Source organism: Carcharodon carcharias, chromosome 3 (genome assembly GCF_017639515.1).
Source record: "Carcharodon carcharias isolate sCarCar2 chromosome 3, sCarCar2.pri, whole genome shotgun sequence".
NCBI lineage: Eukaryota > Metazoa > Chordata > Chondrichthyes > Lamniformes > Lamnidae > Carcharodon > Carcharodon carcharias.
This window is the reverse complement of record NC_054469.1, coordinates 204700048-204722093: the sequence shown is the minus strand read 5'-3', so window position 1 is coordinate 204722093 and position 22046 is coordinate 204700048. Positions and strand designations below refer to the sequence as shown.

At 39.8% G+C, this 22046-nt stretch overlaps 1 protein-coding gene across 1 annotated transcript in view; it reads right to left on the bottom strand.

Moving 5' to 3' along the window:
* The window catches only part of capn7 (calpain 7), a 39709-nt gene that overhangs the window by 15436 nt on the left and 2227 nt on the right, over positions 1–22046 (bottom strand). Inside the window, exons 2-15 of the mRNA XM_041184207.1 lie at positions 21347–21455; positions 20947–21110; positions 20741–20808; positions 15844–16047; positions 15294–15380; positions 13430–13556; positions 12681–12766; positions 11901–11994; positions 10331–10477; positions 7993–8099; positions 7777–7897; positions 5790–5934; positions 5220–5319; positions 2901–3036 (exon numbers count right to left, since the gene is read on the bottom strand). Of these exons, the coding sequence (XP_041040141.1) occupies positions 2901–3036; positions 5220–5319; positions 5790–5934; positions 7777–7897; positions 7993–8099; positions 10331–10477; positions 11901–11994; positions 12681–12766; positions 13430–13556; positions 15294–15380; positions 15844–16047; positions 20741–20808; positions 20947–21110; positions 21347–21455 (1695 nt within the window). The remainder of the gene's footprint in view (positions 1–2900; positions 3037–5219; positions 5320–5789; positions 5935–7776; positions 7898–7992; positions 8100–10330; positions 10478–11900; positions 11995–12680; positions 12767–13429; positions 13557–15293; positions 15381–15843; positions 16048–20740; positions 20809–20946; positions 21111–21346; positions 21456–22046) is intronic.

The window sequence follows — 22046 nt, the reverse complement described above, 5'->3', positions numbered from 1 at the left end:
CATTGACATCCCCCCACCCCAACCCTCCACCATTACCTCCTCAAAAATTAGATCAAGTTAGTCAGACATGATCTTCCCTTGGCAAATCCATGCTGACTGTCCTTGATTAATCCATGCCGTTGTAAAATATGATACATATGTTCAGAATTTTTTCCAATAATTTGCCCACCATTGAAATTAAGCTGACTGGCCTGTAATTCCTCCTTTTTAAACAACGGTACAATGTCAGTGGTCCTCCAGTACCATGCCTGCAGTCAGACAGGATTGTAAAATGATGGTCACAACTTCCAGTATTTCTTCCTTTAGCAGCCTGGGATATATTTTCTTCCAAGCCTAGTGATTTATCCACTTTCAAGGATGCTAGACACCTTAATATTTCTTCCTTCACTATGTTTATTAATCCAATAGTTCACATTCCTCGTCTCAACTACAATGTTCGCTTCATTCCCCTTCTTTTGTGAAAACAGATGCAAAGTATTTATTAAGAACTATACTCATGTCTTTGCCTCCACACACAAGTTACCTTTTTGGTCTCTAATTGGCCCTATTCTTTATGTATTTATAAAACGTCTTTGGGTTATCTTCGATTTTATTTGCAATTATGTTTTGATGCCCTCTCTGCTTCCCCAATTTCCTTTTTAATTTCACCACTTCACTTATGATACTTCCCTGGGTTTTCTACAGTACTGAGCTTTTGGCATCTGACATAAGCTTTTTCTTTGCCTTAGCTTACTCTGTATGCTCTTTGCCATCTAGGGGATGTCTAGATTTGAGAGTCCCATGGACAATGGCCTCCCTCCCACCTCAGGTTGTTCTGCAGCTTCTCAATGACATCCTTGACCCTGCACCAGGAAGGTAACGTGCCACCCTGGAGTCATGTTTTCGGCTACAGAAATGCCTGCCTCTTTTGCTAACAATCAAATTTTCTACCATTACCTCCTTCACTCCTTTCTTAGCAGCCCGTGGAACAACAAACCTTTCACATACTGCAACTTTTAGAGAGACGAAGAGAAGGATGAGGATTAGCTAAGTTCTCTCAATACGCATTATGAATTGCATTGTCAAGATGCCCCATGCGACAGTCAAGTCTATAAGTCTAGCCTTTTATTTTACACAAGAGCTCACAGACAGGACAAATTACAATAATGCAACATACTTTATTTCAGCCTTCTGCATATGTTGCTCTCAGCTCACTATTAAATGCACAAGTGCAGCATGGATGGATTTGGCCTCTTAAATTCTCTGTGCCCCCACAGCCTCCAGCCACAATATCCCAGTTGAAACCAGAACCTTACCACATGGAAAATCACTGACACAATTCCTGACTATTTTGTGATTTAGAAGACCAGGAACACAAGCTGCCACAGGTTCTAGGTTCTAAAATAGATTACTTCCCCTTGCCTTCCCTGTACAGCATTTAAATCCATGCCAGTAAACCAGTCCACAACTTGGGGAAAAATGCATTTTAGAGGTACTCTTGGTTATCAGAGGAAAAAACAATTGCATATTATTTAAAGGTTGGTAATCCAGACTGAACGCAAAAGAAAGGTTCCTTCACGTAAGATTGATGGCCATTGCGACAAAATGTTTTCTGTACCACAGAATTCAACATAAATAGCCCTCTTGCCAATCTCCTCTCAGAAAACATTTTACAATGTGTCCTTGACGGGGTGCTGAGCAGATTTACCAGAATGGTTCCAGGGATAAGGAATTTTAGTTACGAGTTTAGGTTGTAGAAGCTGGGTTGTTCTCACTGGAACAAGGGAGATTGAAGGGAGATTTGATAGAGGTACAGAAGACTATGACAGGTTTAGATAAGGTAGTCAAAGTAAAACTGTTCCCAACAAATGATGCAAAGACTAAGGGAGACAGATTTAAGGTATTGAGCGATCATGATGGCAAAGGAGACCACTCAGCCCACTGAATCCATGCTAGCTCTCTGTAGCGCAGTCCAGTCACTTCCATTCCTCGACGCAATCCCCATAACCCTGCAAGTTTAGGTTCCTCAAGTGCCCGTCCAATTTCCTTTTCAATTCGTTCATTGTCTCTGCTTCCACTAGCATTGTTGGCAGTGGGTTCCAGGTTATTTACCACTCGCTGTGTTTAAAGTTCTTCCTCACATTTCCCCGCAGCCCCCCGCACCAACCCCCAACCTCTCCCAAGTTTGCAGCAGTTCAAGCAGGTGGATCTCAAGGGCAATTAAGGATGAGTATTAAATACTAGCCTTGTCAGCAATGCTCACATCCCATGAATGAAAAATAGGTGTCCCATTTATAAAGTTATATGTCTTCTTGCAACCTTCAAACAACTGATCCACAAATTAATCTAAAATATTTCCAAACTGTTCCCCCATTGCAGTTCAAAGAAAAAGTAAATTAAATGGATGAGAAAATAAGACTGCCAGGTCAGAAAACCCATAAAATGACAACTAAATTCTACACTGCAAGAACCAAGTTACTAAAACATTAAGTAAACAAAGCACTAAAATTATTGAATAGGCAAAGATTAAAAAACAAAGAAAAATCATAGGACCTGCACGTAAATATTAATGTACAGAACAAAAGTGGAAATTGCTGAGCTTTCCATCAGACTAGATGCACGTCACCAGCACAGTCACAACAGGCTGAATGGCCTCTTTCTGGGTTGCCACCATTCTATGATTAAAGATAAAGGCTTGCAAATTGCAAAAGCATTCTAATGGGGCAGTAAAGAGATACTTCAAGACAGATACATAATGTATACAGAACGCATATTGCTCGTATTGTCAAGAGTGACTACACAAGCATGGATTTCAGGGATTCAAATTAGCATCTGAATTAAGGTGGTGCAAAAGATGTTAGGGTTGTAGCTAAACCAGGCCAGCCAAGTAAATGCCTCAACAGCCTCTTCTACCTGCTCACCTTGTCAATGATGTGTCTCGTCAGTAGAACCCAAACTACAGCACCACCTTGTGGACATTGCACCTCCAGTTTGTACTGCGGGTTGTTAGCCAGGCTGTACACATCTTTCACAGGCCCTTGCTTTGCATCCCAAGTACTGTGGAAAAATTGTTATTTTGTGATTCAAGGTGAAATAATATGAAAGAATTAAGCAGCTGATTTAAACCTGTCTTGCTGGTGATGAATAATACCCACAGCAAAGAATGCTGAAATGCAAGTTATTCATGGATTATTACCTCATAGGCAACATTGATCTCGTGACTTCATCCACTGTAATGCAGGATGTGGGCTAGGCAGAGGAACAGTTGAGCGAGGAAAGAAAAATGAGGCAGGCAAAATACAGCAGTCAGGTAAAGTGAAGAAGCAGAGGAGGCTCTGGAACTTCAACAGCACACTCGAAAGGTCAAAGAAACTGGGTTGGTGGTAGGTGGAGGGGATTCAGGTCAGCTGGGAGAAGTCATTTGTCTAAGGTACAGATTTAAAAGTAGGAAAGAACGGTCAAAATAATTTTTAAAATAGGAAGTTAAAATTAAAAGTAGAAAACAAAAAAAAGCTTCCTTAGATCTGACTGGTGCATGGGAGTCACAAAACAGCACTGATCAATCAGCAAGATTTTAGGATGACTACAATATTAACTAATTATATGGATAGAAAATATCTCCCAAATAGGAAACTTTACTCTGACAGAGCGAGGAGGAATTTTTTAAATTTTATTTGCCAGATTGTCATTGATATGCTTTTAAATGTCATATTAAATATAATATAAAAAACAAATTTATAAGTTAGAAAAATGTAATGCTGGAATCTGAAGAAGCTTTCAGCAAATATACTTCATTATAAAGCCAGGAATAGGGAAATAACTTGTTTAGATGGAGACCACCCTTACAAAGCAAATACAAATTGTGAAGAGGAAATGACTTTGCCTGAATAGAGCAGTCGTAATTTAAAGGATACATTAGCGGCTGACAAATCAGTGAAGATGATTCAGGTGATGTCAATAAGAAAATAAACTGTAATTTATATCATGGTTTATCGTGTCTCAAATAAAAAACATGACTATGAAGCTGTCATATTGTAGTTAGACCCCAACTGATTCACTAACGTCATTTGAGGGAAGCAACCTAGCATCCCCACCCAGTCTGGCCTACATGTGGCTCCAATCATAGAACAACATTGCTGACTCAAACTGCCTTCTGAAGCAGTCTAGCAAGGCACTCAGTTGTATCAAATCATTACACAGATCATCACAAATCCTTACATGGACTGTGATGGCTCAAGATGGCACACCACCTTCTCAGCACAACTAGAGACAGGCAACAAATGCTGGCCTTGCCAACAACACTCACATCCTGAAAGTTTCAAAGCACTTCAACAAATTACTTTTTAAACATACCCACTTTTAGGTGGACAAAAATAACCACTTGCACAGAAACATACAGGAGCAGGAATGTCTTGCAGCAATTATACAGGGCCTTGGTGAGACCACACTTGGAATACTGTGTGCAGTTTTGATCTCCTTATCTGAAGAAGGATGTTCTTGCTATACAGGGAGTGCAGCGAAGGTTTACCAGACTGATTCCTGGGATGGTGGGACTGACATATGAGGAGAGATTGAGACGTTTAGGATTATATTCGCTGGAGTTCAGAAGAATGAGAGGGGATGTCATAGAAACCTATAAAATTCTAACAGGACTAGACAGGGCAGATGCAGACAGGATGTTACTGATGGTGGGGGAGTCCAGAACCACAGGTCACAGTCTGAGGATATGGGGTAGACCATTTAGGACTGCGATGAGGAGAAATTTCTTTACCCAGAGAGTGGTGAGCCTGTGGAATTCGCTACCACAGAAAGTAGTTGAGGCCAAAACATTGTATGTTTTCAAGAAGGAATTAGATATAGCTCTTGGGGCGAAAGGGATCAAAGGATATGGGGAGAATGCGGGAGCAGGCTATTGAGTTGCATGATCAGCCATGATCATAATGAATGGCGGAGCAGGCTCGAAGGGCTGAATGGCTTACTCCTGCTCCTATTTTCTATTTCCTATATCTCACAATCAGCAAGTGAGGGGAAATGGCCATTCAGATTTGATGGAGTTGGGATGAATGTTGGCCAGGCTGCAGAGAGGACTCTTATAGCAACTCTTAGAGTCGCTGTAAACAACACTGAGATCTTTGATGCCCACCTGCATCCTCTGACAGTGCAGGATTCAGTCTATGCAAGGTCACACTACCCTCAGAAACGAAAGAAGTTAAGTACTGCAAGGCACAGTGTTAACTAACCTGTGAATATAGGTTGACTCTTTGAACAGTGCAGGATTCCAACTCAAATAAATTACATCATAGTGCCGGCAAAGATCCTCCCAGTTAATCCAGAAAATTCCTTAAAGGCACAAAGTTTACAAAATTAACATGTGTAACAAAGAGTGCCTCTGCAACTTTCAACTTGACACATGAGCAAAACAACTTTTTAATGCATTGTTGGCAGCTTGCAAAATTTCAAGTCCTTAGACTCAGTAAAGCTACTAGGGTAAATTCTCTGCTAAAGCACTAGGGTATAAAGGATGGTCTTGTAGGAGAAGAAGGAGGAAAGTAAGGCAAGAAGGATACAAATAACCACACAAAGCCTGTTTCAAATTTCTGTCCACTGAGGTTAATGCGGTCCTTGCATGATTTTCCTCTACACTCTTCATCCAGGAAACCCTTAATGTCCCAGTGCTACAAGTGGAATTCTGCACTATTTAAGACACATGTGGAGGCCCAAAGCTACAATACAGCTGTTGTGTTAGTACTAAAAACAAGGGGAAACCACTGTCTGAAAATTGCCCCTCTCCCTGTACCACAAGAGCTTACCATTGTCTATTTTCTGTGCCGTTTTGGGATCAAAGTTCAAATATTTCTGCAGAGCTAAGGTCCAGCTTTTCTCATCCTTGTCACTGTAACGCCCTTTCCATCTCAAATGGCTCCATGGATTTTTAAGTTGAAGAAATTTAAGACCCTAAAAGATAGCAAAAACAAAAAAAAAAAAATTGATCAGATCTAGAATTTACGAAAGTTAAATTATATTTAAATATAGTTCGCATCTTTTTGCGCAGTACACGGGAGGAAGTAAATCTATAATATCTGGTACTTCGCATGTGCTTTTCTCAAATCTTATTTCCTGAAATGCAGACCTAATAGAAACCACTAAGAACAACTTAAAGAAAAGGTTTCCTTGTGACTCTACACATCGGGAATCAAAATTGAGTGTATCTTTCCGACTAAACAGCATTGGAAGATAAAGGAGAAGAGGACCAGGTCGTGCAGACATAATTCACTTCCTATTTTAAAGAACTAATTCTATCCTTATTTTTAAATTCCAGAGAACTGAACACAAAAATCTAGGATGGAATCCCAGTGCAGCAGAGGGAAAACTGCATTGGCAGTGGTGCTGTCTTTCAGATGAGGTGTTAAACCAAGGCCCTGCCTATTCTCTCAGGAAGACATAGATGTTCCCCTGGACAACATTATCCCCCAATCAAACATCACTTAAGAAAATACCTAGTCATTATCACATTGCTGTTTGGGGGAAACCTACACAAAACAGCTACCGTATTTTCTACATTATAATAGTGACTACTGTTCAAAAAGTACTTCATTGGCTGTAAAGCGCTTTGGGATGCCCTGAGTTCGCGAAAGGCACTACATAAATGCAAGTGTTTCTTTTTTATATTTCTATTATAAATTCTAATGTGCACAGCTGGGTGGGAATTTGCCTACCTAAACCTGTCATGCTGTAATTGCACCCTTCCGCCAGTGATCGTACTCCAGCACCTTCATGGAGGGCTTGGGGGGGGCGGGGGGGGAAGAGGAAAAGAGTGTAATGCTGTATGGAAAGTTCATTCTGGCAATTTCCATGATAAAATCAATCACAGGAATCAATAATGAAAAAAGTTAGCAGTAAATGTTCATGAATACAATATATTAATTAATAGATATAGATGCATTAAGATCAGATGCTATTAGTAACTGTGAAGCAATGCAACGGCTGATACCAACCCACCCACCTGCATATGCATTTAGCTATGGTAATGGAACTACAAAGACCCAAAGGCTTCAGTCCCTTGTATGAGACCACCACAGCAGCAAAAACCAATACCACATACTGGAATCACTTTCTTTCACCATTCAAGCCACTGTCCAGGGTTCACACCTCCCTAGTCATTGCTGATGGGTACTAAGCTACATACATTGTTTACATCACCACTAAACTATATATCTAACACCTTTTCTTCTGTGTAACATTTAAAAATATCTGTTTAACTAAGCAACCATTAAACAATAAAAGATGAATTAAACATTTTTTCTGCTGATCTTGCATATTGAGGTTAATATACCCAGTGTTGTAACTAAGTGCAGCTATACCTGTTCATTCAATGGCAACTCAAAAAGAAAAAGAAAATGCCTCAATAATTAGTTAATTTCAATGTAAAGTCAAGAGTTGATGCTATATTCATTACAGGTATGAAATCTCCATTGTGGGATTTAACTTTGGACAATTAGCTTAGAAGGTAAACCATATGTTCTCAGTGTCCTCTATAATAAAGTGGGTGAGGCATAGCTGAAACTCCGATGGCATAAACATCACTTACCCACTTGGATTCATTCCAGTGACCCCATTATGTGCTGAGTTAGAAGGGATAAAGAGTGCATTTTAAACTGGTCATCAAGTTGGGCAGTGATACCGATAACAGATCAAATTGGATATCAAATCTGTTGTTAGGACTCCCATTAAGGATCTAGTTGTACCTGGAAATGGACTGGCCCTTTCTGTCTGCTGCATGTGGAAACATTTTATTACCTTGTATTCCCGGATGTCGAGAACAGCATATGCGTGTGTTGGTACGAGCCCCCATCGCTCTCCCTCTTCCTCACTCATAATGCCAGTCGCTGTGGTAATTAGAACATCTCCTTTATGAAACCTATTGAATTTGGACATATTAAAAAATATTCTCAAAGCACTGACTGAAGCCCTTTGAAAGCCTTTACTGATGCTTCAACAGTGGTCTAAGGTTACCTTTGATATAGCATTCTGAAAGTGCCCTCGTAATCAAACTTCTGATTGTCCGAATGCATCGCAATTCGCTCTGGTATCCAGCCAGTCAAAGCATGAAGATCAATGTTCTGCAGTGTTAAACAAAATGCACAATTTTATAGACTACGTTATATGGCTAGAATTGGAAGCCAAATGCACTGAGCTTCAAAGATTTCAAATCTAATGCCTTTGATTTGGTTACATGCAGTTCAAAATACAATTATGCTTTTATCTGAACACTCAAATTACATCACTCCTGGATATGAAATAAAATATTACAGGCACCAAAAACATCCGAACCTCTTTGCAGCTAGAAATGTACAAGAGGTATAAATTATTGACCTAAACTTTTGGGGCCCACTAAAGTCAAGGCTGCTGACCGACTTATTAGAAGCGAACTTGGGATTCTGTTTAAAACAACTTCCATTACTGTAAGGGTTGTGGAAGGCTGCTTATAGCACCAAGAGTCCTGGGTGGCACAGCAAAAGCATCTCCAAAGCATTCTACTGACAAACTAGAGAAAATTGCTTATAAAATAAAACCAGAAAGTGATGGGAAAACTCAGCAGGTCGGGCAGCATCTGTGGAGAAAGAACGAGTTAATGTTGAGTCCAATATGACTCTTCTTCAGAACTCGAAGTTAAATGATATTTAAATATACTTAGCATCTTTTTGCGCAGTACAAGGGGAAACCAAGTAAATCTATAATATCTGGTGCTTCACACGTGCTTTTTTCAAAGCTTATTTCTGGAAATGCAAACTTAATAGAAACCACAAAGAAAAGCTTAAAGAAAAGGTTCCCTTGTTGCAATACACATCGGGAATTGAGTGTCACTTTCTGACTAAACAGGATTGGAAGGCAAAGGAGAATTGGACCAGGTCACACAGACATAATTCAGTTCCCATTTTAAAGAGCTAATTCTATCCTAATTTATAAATTCCAGAGAATTGAACACAAAAATCTAGGGTGGCACTCCAGTGCAGCACTGAGGGAAAACTGCACTGTCAGGTTCGGATAAGATGTTAAACAGAGGCCCCGTCTGTTCTCTGAGGTGGACGTAGACAGTCCCACAGATGAAGAATCATATTGGACTTGAAACATTAACTCTACTTCTCTCTCCACAGATGCGGCCAAACCTGCTGAGTTTTTCCAACACTTTGTAATTTTATTTCAGACTGCCAGCATCTGCAGTATTTTACTTTCATTATGGAAAATTGGTTATTTGCTTTCACAATTAAAGGTCTAATAGGCAAAACCTGTTGTAGAAGTAGTATTGACAGCTTTGAATTTTAAATTTTTAATGACATAATAAGTGGGTTTAATCAGTCTCATGAGCAATAGAGAAAGACTAGCAAATGTGATTATTCTAATCGTTAACAAATTACAGCCTTATAAATTATCTGAGAAGTTATAGAATAAATTAAATTTATACTTAAGGATCTTCTGCCATGCTGTTACTGCCAGTTATTCCAATATCAATCTTCATTCTTAGATAAAAATAAGCTATTTCTCTCCTTTTCATTAGTGTCTAGCTGCTTGACTCTGATTCTCCAACTCTTTGTCATTGACATATGTCTCCTTTCCCTTTCTCTGGCTTTTGCACTCAGTTTGTCGCCCTCTTTCTGCAAATCTATCTTCATCATTGCTTCTTCTCCAATCTCGGTGTATGCTTTCCAGCCAATTCCCTATCCCAACCCTCTTTCTTTCTGCAGGCCTCACACAGATTCTTAATGTCTTTCTCCATAGGAATCTTGCACACTCCATTTCCACTGACTTTCAGCAGAAAGTCCTTGTTCCACAGCCTAAGTGTGAAGCAAGTTACTGGGCAGCCTCATGTTCAACACACTCCTAGCTCCACTTACAGGCACCATTTCAAATCTAAGTCTGAATTCAAGTATCCTTGAGTGTAAAGAACAAAATTCTGCTGGTTGCAGCATCAACTGCTCCCTTTTGCCACATTCAGCAGGCTTTGTTCCCTACATTACAACAGTGTCTATGATTTAAAAGCACTGTTTTGTTTGTGAAGTGCTGATGGACATCCTGAAGTCATGAAAGGTTCCCTTAAAAACTAATCACCAGCACCCTCACACCGAATGGTGATTAAAACAGAAATATTGGGCTGAGCTGGGAAAGGTAACATACAACACAAAAATGGATATTTACAATCATTTTTTCTCAATTTACACATGTGGGCATTTGAAATTAGTTTGTCTATTTTGCAGCATCACTTCAGTAATAAAGACATCAATCATTTGCAACAGTGCCAATAGTTATATCAGAGGAGAATGAAATCAAGGTAGAAATCACGATTAATACTTACAGAGTTGGAGCCTGGAAAATCATATCCTCCCATAACCTTCATGTAGGCCTTTTCGATCAAAGAGACCCAAAGTTCATTCTTGTTATTGGAGTATGAACACAGTAGCTCACCATTGTGATCCACAGGCAAGTAGTCATCAATGACCACCTATTTGGAGGCATAATGGGGAAAAAGAAACAATTAAACTTCAGTACAATATTTGTGGCAGGTCAAACATTTTAAATCATTCTACAGTCAACAAGTTGTAGACAGGTGGAAGAAATGCATAAGGAAATACTTGGCCACATAAAAAGGACCACCTCCTAACTCATTGACTGCAATGTAGGAACAAAAACCAGTGAACTAGCAATCTCCAATATAAAACAGATCCATTGATGACTAAACCCAGATAAAGAAGATATATGAATTACCTTTAATAGATAATCTACTTGCTGCAGAGCAACAGACCAGGCTACAAGATTGACAGCACCGCACTGCTGTTGATTAATTCTAGCATCTTTGGTTAGCACCGTAATTTAGATAAATCCAATAAATCCATGAGGCATTCAGGAGAAATTTCTATACCTAGTGGTCAGAATGTAGAACTTGCTAGCACATTATGTAATTGAAGTGAATAGCATAAACATTTATGGGAAAGTTAGATAAGTATATGAGGGGAAAAGAAAGCGAAGAGTATGTTGATAAGGTTAGACAAAAAGAGGTACAGAGCAAAAACACCAGCATGGACCAGTTGGGCTGATCGCCTGTTTCTCTGGTGTAAATTCTTCATGATGGGCAATGGGTTCCAGCTGATGCCAAAGTCTTTTCTCTGGATGTATTTCTGAGCACAATATCCAAGGACATTTTTTCTAGTAATCTCAAGTCTCAAGTGTTGTGGATGATGGAAAATGATGGACAGGAGAGAATAAAGAGTGACATGAAATCAAAGAAAACATGGATCACAAGAATAAATTAGGGTAAAATACTGAGTAAAAAGACAAATAAAACAAAATAGCAAGGCAAAAAGAGAAGAATTATTCTTATCAACTAGAAATAATTTTTACATTGAGAATTGCCGAACCTTTACTAGCAAATTAATTGATATTTTGCTTTTAAACCTTTAATGATTTTTAAATTGATTAAACAGCAGTTATAAACTATATCCACAGGTTAACGTGTCTGTTACCAATATGTACTCGCTACATATAAACACAAAATGTCTACTCCCCTCAGCGTCTTGGCTTGTTAAGCTGGAAAATTATTAAGTCATACAGAGAAAGGAAAATCTCAGGTTTGATCCCTGGTCTATGTTGAGCTAGCTGGTTTTAACTGACAGTGCACAGTTGTCAGAGCTGGGGAGAAATAGCTAAGCTTCTAACTCTTAATCACTGACCAATGACTCAGAGTCAAACAGTCTGAGCCTAGGCTCATATAAAAGTGGATTGGATATTTGTTCAATGTACTGAAGCGAGCTAGTGGAACCAGAGTCGATACCTTCTAATTACGAGAAAGGGAGGGAAGCAAACTGACAAGAGAAAACAATTGCTTATATCATTTGGCTTAATGGACAAGAGTGTGGCGATAGGCTTACCTTTCTGGGAACACCATTGATATGGAGCTTTACCATGTATTTCCCACAAGGATTATACTCCGGCTCACCTTTCCTATTCTGAGGATAAATAATACTGCCGATCGAAATATAAAGAAAGGTAAACAGATACTGAACGTACGATGTCAAGGTTACATGCACTCAGCTCTACTATCTTCTCCTTTTTACTTTATGCAAAGTCTTTTTATGCCATGTACAATCCTCTGCCTGGGAGCAGGGTAAGCGTTTCCCAGGCATCTACTAATGAAGCTCTCCAACTAGCTGCTCGTGGTGTTTGGGAACAGTCTGGAATCATTCGTACTGAGTTTTCCTCCCACTAAGGATATGCCCAACTTCTGCTCAGCACTCCCGTTAAATCCCAGAGCTTAAATCAAGAACTAGGTAAGTGTAGAACAAAAGATACAAATCTACGCCATAATCCCTTGCAGCACCATTGGCTGCTGTATCATTTCATCACTAATATCCTACAAATCATTACGTTTTCCACTTTGGTCTGTCACGCACATATGTTGCTGTGCAGAGAGCAAGAGATAAAGTTCAAAATATCCTTGCTTTTCTATGTATACAATTACAACAACAATTTGCATTGCATAGCACCTTTATTATAGTAGAATTTCCTAGTGTTTAATAGGAAAGTTAACAGACAAAAATTTGACAGTGAGCCGGATTAGGAGATACCCAGGTGACTACTTACTAGAGATCTGTATGAGTTATGGTCTGTATTTGAAAAAAAAATCGTGCAAAGGAATGAAGGTTAACTACCTTGTGATTAACTTTTTATTGTAACGCCTTTCATATGCGGCACCGATGGCTAGAGAGGCCACAAAAGAACAGTCTGATACCACTGTCTGAAAATGAGAGTGTTTGAAAGATTAATCAATATCCATATACATTTTGGATTGGTAAATAGCCAGCCAGCTGATTCCTCATTTAAACCCAACACAAAACCTTCATCAAGATAGGAACTATCCTTACAGCTGCAGGGCATGCTTTCCCAAACATCTCCTGCAGGGGGCAGTCACTGAATGCTGTGATATGCGAATTCTGGCATCTACCATTGCAGAAATGTTATAAGTACAAAAGACAATTAGACCAGAGGAACTGACCTTACATAACACATCACTTATGAAGGCAAGCAGGCAAAACTACATTGGCATTTTTCAAAAACTGTTGGGAACAAGAGCGAGACAGTCTGTCCTGCCATTCGATTAGATCATGGTTGATTTTTATCTTAAATCTATTTCCCCACCTCAGCTCCATACCCCTTGACATGTTTATTTGCCAAAGGTTTATCAATCATAGATTTGAAAATTTCTATTGACCCCCCCTGCCCCCCACCCTCCAACATCCATACATCCATAGCTTTTTCGGAGGAGGTACTTTCTAGCATTGCTAGAATTGCTCAGTTGGAAACAGAACTAAATGGAATTGGGCAACAAGGTCCTTTTGAATTTAACTGACATTTAACATAAGTAAAATTGAACAGATGAAGCTGACCTTAAAAGACTGACCTGCTTTATACTAAAACTAGATACAGTATAGATCATTGTAGGGTTGTTGCAGAGGTCATCTGGTCGGACCCATCGGGAAAATAATGCTTTCTGCTTTGGTGACAATACCAGTTTGCCAGCTCTGTCCCTGGAAAAACAAGAGATGACTTTGTAAAGCAGATCTCCCTAACCGGCGACTGGAGTGGAGAGGAGCTCTTCTTGTGGGGAGACAGTTCAGAGTGGAGCTAAAGGCCCATGACTCAGGGTGAAAGTTGATATCTAGCTGAGGCTTTGCAGACACTAAGGCTGGATGTGGAACTGGTGGCTTGATTTACAAAAGAAAGTCAAATTTTTAAAAAAAGGTTAAACAAGGACTGGCCTGGGACAGGGATGCAGGCAAAGATGAACGTAAGCTTCTTAAATTGAGTTTAAGACTTGTGGAAGCTTGTACCTGTTCACATATGTTTAGTGAAAAGCAATGTTCAGGGTTTTGCAAGTAATCACCACCACTGGTTTTCCTAAACATCTTAGTACCTCAACATTGTTGTTAAATAGATAAAGCCTTAGGTCAATAAATTTGATGGTTTGATGAGGGAGCTGTGCTGTTTGAAAAATCCTGGTTGCAGACTGCTGCTTAAGTGACTGGCTTTATATCTCTTTAAAAAAAAACTTGTTTTGCAGCTGTAACAAAGTCTGGTACCTGGAGGGAGACAGAATAAACACTCCCTCATTTTCTATAAATAGCAATCTCCCTTGACATGATTCATGGTAAGTCAAATAAATTGTTTTGAAGCACAGAAGTCCTACAAAGTGCCAACCTTGGCTCAGTGATAGCACTCTCACCCGAGTCAGTATTGTCGGTTCAAGCCCTACTCCAGAAACTTTGGTACATACCCTAAATTGACACTTCAGTACAGTACTGAGGGAGTGATGCAATGTCAGAGAAGGTGAGAAGTTAAACTCTTGATTGGAAGTAAACAATTCCATGGCATTATTCAAATAAGAGCAGGGGCAATCAATGTTTATCCCTTCATCAACATCATGAACGGATTATCTGGTCATTATTCTCACTGCTGTTGTGGGATCTTGCCGTGTGTAAATTGGCTGTTGTGTTTCTTACATTACAACAGTGATTATATTGAAAAAGTATTTAGCTGGTTGTGGGGTGTCCTATGGTTGCAAAAGGTGCTATGTAAATGCAAGTATTTTCTTTGCACCACGTAATATACAATGTATTATTTCTGCTAAGGTCGAATGCATACTGCCCATGGCAGGAATGCAAATTAGAATAAATATTCAGCAGCTCTCAGATTCTGAAGAAAGCCCAGGTTTCTTCTCTGTTTTGCATCAAGGAAATGAAAAAAAAAATCAATTATTTCTGAAATGCAATTTTTTTGCCACTCGCTTGCCAAACACTTCATTGTCTGTGACAAGCTGCTGAAACATCTTACATCTCCAGTTACTCATTAAAACAATACAAAATTTCAGTTACCTCCTGATTTTTTTCTTTAAATACACTACTTTCCCATTTTATCGTCAAAGGATTGGGGGAATTCTTGACAAGTCGGTGGATTCCAAAACTTCCAACACTAAATCTTCATGTCAAAGTTGAAGGGCCCAATGATCTTTAACATATTGTCTGATATATTTAATTAGGCATGTGTACACAGCGTCACAAAGAGAAAAGATGAGCCTTGTACTTAGATGACAAAAATAGCCTTCCTTATCTCCAATTCCCAACTTGTTATGGTATGGCAAGAAATAAAAAAAAAATAATAATTAATTCCCTTATATGCACCAAATGCTGCAAAATTCAAAAGTTGATGCATTAAGAGCTCTTGGATTTTGACATGCAAGTTTTACATCAGAAACACAAACAGCTTACGAGAATGGCATTGGAAATGCAAATCGCTCTTTGAGATCCACACTCATGAAAGGCACATATTCAATTCTATTGATCTTAGACGTTTTCCTGAAAGACAAATGAACTGATTTAACCATAAAATGAAAAGGTAAGGTTTAAATAATACATAGATAGGTTCAACATTACCTTCTCTCCAAAAGTTACATTAATAAGTGCATCCGAAAAATAATGCACTTCCCAAAATTAAAGATCAATGCAATCAGTTAAATGAGTTACAACATTTTACTGCAAGAGCAAGTATAACTCAATTTAATACGTTGTGAATCAAGGCATTCAATTTGTGAGTGCCTACACCTATTCAAAGACTATGCAGCTAGGGACAAATTGGTTGGTATGTTTCCTAAATTACAACAGTGAGTACATTTCAAAAGTTCTTCAGTGCTTCTTCAGTGTTTTGGGATGCCCTGAGACTATGGAAACACTACATAAATGCAAACTTCTTCATTCTAATCACCATTTGTGCGAAGTGTTTCCCGATATCAGTACCCAGCTGATTTTAAGGTATTCTCACCGTAGAACCTCAATTTCCTCTGTGGAGTAAAGCTGGCCATGAGTCGAATGTTCACTACCCTGAACTCTAGATAACTGTGGTTTATCGTTCAGCGAAAAGTCCGGTCCCAGGGGCTGGAAGGCTCGAACCGGCTGACTCTGTTTCCCTGTACTGTGTTTCCTTTCAGCAGGCATTCTGGACACAGAGTCTTTTAATGCTTCAGCTCTATATGAGAAATAAATGTAAAGAACAGCAGCAAAGTTATATAAAAAAGTTAAAAGCTGCTTCCAAACCCATGGCCTCTACCTCCTAAGAGGTGGCTTGGGAGGGGCGGGACACATAGGAATGGGGACACCATCATCATCAAGGGCAATATGGGATGGGTAATAATAGACAGCAATGCCAATATTCCAAGAATTAATAAGCGTATCAGCAGTGGCTCAGCTGGTAGTAGTCATGTTTCTCAGTCAGAAAGTTGTGGGTTTAAGTTCCACTCCAGGACTTGAGCACAGAAATATAGGCTGACACTGTGAGGGGGTGCTATACTGGTGGCAGAGGTGCTGACTTTCTGATGAGACGTTAAACTGAGGCCCCATTACCCTAACGGGTAAAAGATTCCACGGCACTGATCTTGGGCTTTAACTCTACTTTTCCGCCTGCTCCCGCGATCCCTCAATGCCGAGACCCAAAAATCTGCTCATCCCAGCCTTAAATGTATTCAGCGTTAGAGCATCCATGGTCCTTTGGGGTAGAGAATTCCAAAGATTTACAACTCTGAATGAAGTAATTTCTCCTCATCTCAGTCCTAAATGAACAGCCCCACATTTTAGATGTCCTGACCAGCAGAAACAATCTCACAGCATCTACATAAACCAGGAGCAGAAGCAGGCCATTCGACCCTTCGAGCCTGCTCTGCCACTCAATATGATCATGGCTGATTTTCTATCCCAACGCCATATTCCCGCTTTCTCTCCAGGCCCCTTGAGGCCCCTAATATCCAAAAATGTATCAATTTCTTTCTTGAATATACTCAGTAACCTGGCCTCCACAGCTTTCTGCGGTAGAGAATTCCACAGGTTGACCACTCTCTGAAAGAAGAAATTTTTCATCTCAGTCTGCCCCGTATTCTGAGACTGTGGCCCCTGGTTTTAGGCTCCCCAACCAGGGGAAACATCCTCCCTACATCTAGTCTGTCTAGCCCTGTTAGAATTTTATACTTTTCAATCAGGTACCCTCTCATTCTTCTAAACTCTAGTGAGGCCCAGTCAAACTAATCTCTTCTCAGACGACAGTCCTGCCATCCCTGGTATCAGCCTAGTGAACCTTCGCTGCACTCCCTCTATGGCAAGTGTATCCTTTCTTAGGCAGGGAGACCAAAACTACACGCAATACTCCAGGTATGGTCTCACCAAGGCCCTGCATAACTGCAGTAAGACATCCCTACTTCTGAACTCAAATCCTCTTGCAATGAAGGCCAACACACCATTTGCCTTCCTAATTGCTTGCTGCACCTGCCTATTTACTTTCATTGACTGGTGTACAAGGACACCCAGATCCCTTTGTACATCCACATTTCCCAATATATCACCATGTAAATAATACTCTGCCTTTCTGTTTTTCACACCGAAGCATATCATTTCACATGTACCTATGCTATACTGCATCTGCCATGTGTTTGCCCACACACACAACTTATCTATATCACCCTGGAGCCTCCTTGCATCCTCCTCACAACCCCATCCAGTTTTGTGTCATCAGCAAACTTGGAAATATTGTATTTGGTTCCCTCATCTAAGTCATTTATGTATATCATGAATAGCTGGGGCCCAAGCACTGATCCCTGTGGTGCACCATTAGTCACCGCCTGCAGCACTCTCGGTCTGTCAACCAATTCTCAATCCATGCTAGTATATTACCCCCAATCCCATGTGCTTTAATTTTGCCCACTAGCCTCTTATGTGGGACCTTATCAAAAGCCTTCTTGAAATCCAAATACACCACATTCACTAGTTCTTCCTTATCTATTCGAAGAGTTACATCCTCAAAAAACTCCAGTAGATTAGTTAAGCATGATTTCTCTTTCATAAACTCGAGCTGACTTTGTCTAATCATGTTAATGCCTTTCAAGTGTTCTGTTACCACGTCTTTTATAGTAGACTCTAGCATTTTCCCCAATACTGATGTTAGGTTAACTGGTCTGTAATTCTGTGTTTTCCCTCCCTCCTTTTTTTAAACGGTGGGGTTACATTTGCCACCCTCCAATCTGTAGGAACTGCTCCAGAGTCTATAGAATTTTGGAAGATGACCACCAATGTATCCAATATTTCCACGGCCACTTCCTTTAGTACTCTGGGATGTAGATTATTAGGCTCTGGAGATTTTTCAGCCTTTAACCCCATTAATTTCTCTAGCGCCATCTTTTTACTAATACTGATTTCTTCAATTCCTCCCTCTCACTAGACCCTTGGTTCCCTAACATTTCTGGGAAATTCAGTCCTCTTCTGTGAAGACAGAACCAAAATACGTGTTCAATTCTTTTGCCATCTCTTTGTTCCCCATTATAATTTTCTGTAAGGGACCAACATTTGTCTTTGCTAATCTTTTTCTCTTAACATATTTGTAGAAGTTTTTACAGTCAGTTTTTATGTTCCTTGCAAGTTTATTCTCATACTCCATTTTCCCCTTCTTGATCAATCTTTTTGTCCACTTTTGCTGAATTCTAAACTGCTCCCAATCCTCAGACTTGCTGCTTTTCCTGGAAATTTTATATGTCTCCTCTTTGGATCTAATACTATCCCTAATTTCTTTTGTAGGCCATGGTTGAGCCACCTTCCCTGCTTAATTTTTGCGCCAGACAGGAATGAATAATTGTTGTAATTCATGCATACGTTCCTTAGATATTAGCCATTGCCTATGCATTGTCAACCCTTTTAGGAAGGTTCTCCAATCCATCATTGCCAACTTGCGCCTGAGACCCTCATAGTTCCCTTTATTTAAATTCAGGACCCTAGTTTCGGATTCAACTTTTTCACTCTCCACCCTAATGAACAATTCTATAATTTTATGGTCGCTCTCCCCCAAGGGACCCCTTGGCACAACAAGATTGTTAATTAATCCTTTCTCATTGCACAATACACAGGCTATGATAGCCTGCTCTTTAGTTGGTTCCTCAACATATTGGTATAAAATACCATTATGTACACACACCAAGACATCCTCCTCCACAGCTTGTTTGGTTTGTCCAATCTATATGTAGATTGAAGTCACCCATGATTGCAATTGTACTCTTAATGCATGCGCCTCTAATTTCCTACATAATGCCTTCGCTTACATCTCCATTACTGTTTGGGGGTTTATAGACAATCCCCACCAACATTTTCTGCCCTTTGGTGTTTTTTTTAATCTCCATTCAAACAAGATTCCATATCATGATTTTCTGAGCCAATATCCTTCCTCATTATTGCACTTATTTCCTCCTTTACTAATAATGCTACCTCGCCTCCTTTCCCTATTTGTCTGTCCTTCCTAAATATTGAATACCCCTCGATGTTCAGTTCCCACGCTTGGTCACCCTGCACCCTATCAAGCCCCCTCAAAATCTTGTAAGTTTCAACGAAACTGCCTCTCATTCTTCCAAACTTCAAGAATATAGACTCAATTTACACAGACTCTCACAGTGAAAACCTTCAACTGCAACATTCAGATAACACCTTATAAAAGAGAAAAAGTCTCACTTACTAAAGCCTCTCCTCGCAGAAACTTGAATTCCAAATTTTTCACTCAGATACTAGGGCCATTTTATAAATAGAGAAGCTCAATTTGCAATGAGACAGCTAGAAATCTTATAGATTGATCTGCAAAACTTTTTAAAACCAAAATGAAACAATACAGCTTAACAGGCTGGCGGAGAAGGTAGCTTAGTGGTAATGTTATGATTGGTAATCCAGAGGTCCAGGCTAATGGTCAGGAGGCATGGATTCAAATCCCACCCTGCAGCTGGTGGAATTTAACTTCAATTAATTAAATTTGGAATTGAAAGCTGGTTTTGGTGATGGTAACGTGAAATTATAATCAATTGCCGTTAAAAACCCATCTGGTTCACCAACGTCCTTTATGCAAGTTCCCTTTACCTGGTCTGGCCTACATTTGACTCCAGACCTCCAGCGATGTAGTTGACTCAAGGGCAATTAGGGAATGAGCAACAAACACTGGCCTCGCCAGTGAGGTCTATATCCCATGAGTGAATAGAAAAAAATGGTTTCTTCAAACAAGGAACATCTTTCCCTGCAGGAAAGCATCCCAATAAGTTATTTCTCAACTATTTTAAATGAAGTGCATTGTAACTGTAGAAGCTAAAGCATCACTAGCTGACTTCAAGTCACCATCTCTGGTAGTCAAAATACATCACCTACAAGAGCATGGCTCACAAGGGCACTTGTTCACATCAGTAAAGAATGAAGAACCAAACAGGATGCTCTTCTGAGTAAGGAAGAAAGGGGCTACAGGGACTCAGTAGATCAGTGCATTGTATTTTCACTTCTAGGTTTACATCTAGACAAAAACAACAACTAAGGCATCGACAGAGTTGACTGTGGCAGTCCTAGCTGAAATGAACTTACGTTGTACAAGCCCAGTCCCTGTCAAAATAGCAAAATTTGCAGCAATAATTCAGCAGCAGATACCATCTCGCTCAGAATTAGGATAGCAAATGCAATAGTGGTATGCTTTTTTGAGAGCTTGGAATTAAGGTACATCATTAGAATAAAGCAGAGGGAATTTTGATCCGCAGCTGGTCACGCTGTAGCTGACATGGCACTGTATGCAAGACGCACAAACATGCCTGAAAGGTAAATGCTCTTTGTCTTGACATGTAAAATAGTTCAGAAGTAGGTCTACCAGAGAGCAAAATGTGACTCACCTGTCCAGTGCTTGTCGAGCTAACTGTTTCAATTTACCCTGCAGTGTTTGATCAGAGGTTTCATTAGCCTAGGATGAAAAATACATCATATAAGCTTAGTTCTCTACTGTGTTTAGTCCTTCAAATTAAATTTGGTCACATGCACACATAACTTAACATGATGTACTTGTGTTCCAATTTGTTTTGTGATTCTACTGTTTACTCACTGTTTTCAAGCACAATTCAACACCTTCAGTGTACAATTCTACAGCCTCATCTGCATTGCCCTTCTCATCTTCATCAAATGCTTGTGTGACCAGGAAATGAGCACGCTCCAGATCCATCTGCTGCTTTGTCTTCAGAGGGGCTCCTGTGTTGCTCTGTGCTTGAACTTAAAATTTGCAAAGATATCAACATTTAGAGATTTCAGCAATCTTTCAAATTTTTAGAATATATTTATGTTCAAACCACAAAACACTGCAAATGGGTGATCAGAAGTAAAATACTAAAACAATTTTTAAGCTTTACTGTGCATGATTCTACTTATTTTGGTTAGCAGTGCTGTGATACAGGTGGGGTATAAGTGGATCATGAGTTATTCATACTTTCAATGTGAATTGTACAAACCTGCAGAGTAAAGAGCCTGTACTCGGTCCAGGTACTCGTTTATTTTCTCCTGAATACCATCCAACTTCGATCCAGCCATATTAGCGCATATTAATGCTTGGGCAGCTTCCTACAAAATAAATACTTGTTTCAGTAGAGACAGACACAGAGATTAACAAAAGGAGGAATTTGTACAGGGCCTTCCACAACTGTAACATGCCTCAAAGTACCAACAATGGAGTATTTTGAGGTGTAAATGTAGGAAATGCAGCAGCCAATGTTCACACAGCAAGTTCCCTCAAACAGCAAAGAGATATGATCAGATGAACTGTTTTAGTGAATAGTGGCCAGGGAACCTGGGTGAACTCTTTTGCTCTGCTTCAAATAATGTCATGATACCTTTTATATCTCATCTGAAAGAAAGTATTGAATTTATTTTAAAATTTGTTCATGGGATGTGGGCATCTCTGGCAAGGCCAGCAATTATTACCCATTCCCAATTATCTTCAACAAGGTGGTGGTCAACTGCCTTCTTGAATTGCTGGAGTCCATGTTTTTTTTTTATTCATTCACAGGATGTGGGCTTCGCTGGCTGGGCCAGCATTTATTACCCATCCCTAGAGAAGGTGGTGGTGAGCTGCCTTCTTGAACCGCTGCAAGTCCATGTGGTGTAGGTTCATCCACAGTGCTGTTAGAAAGGAAGTTCCAGGATTTTGACCCA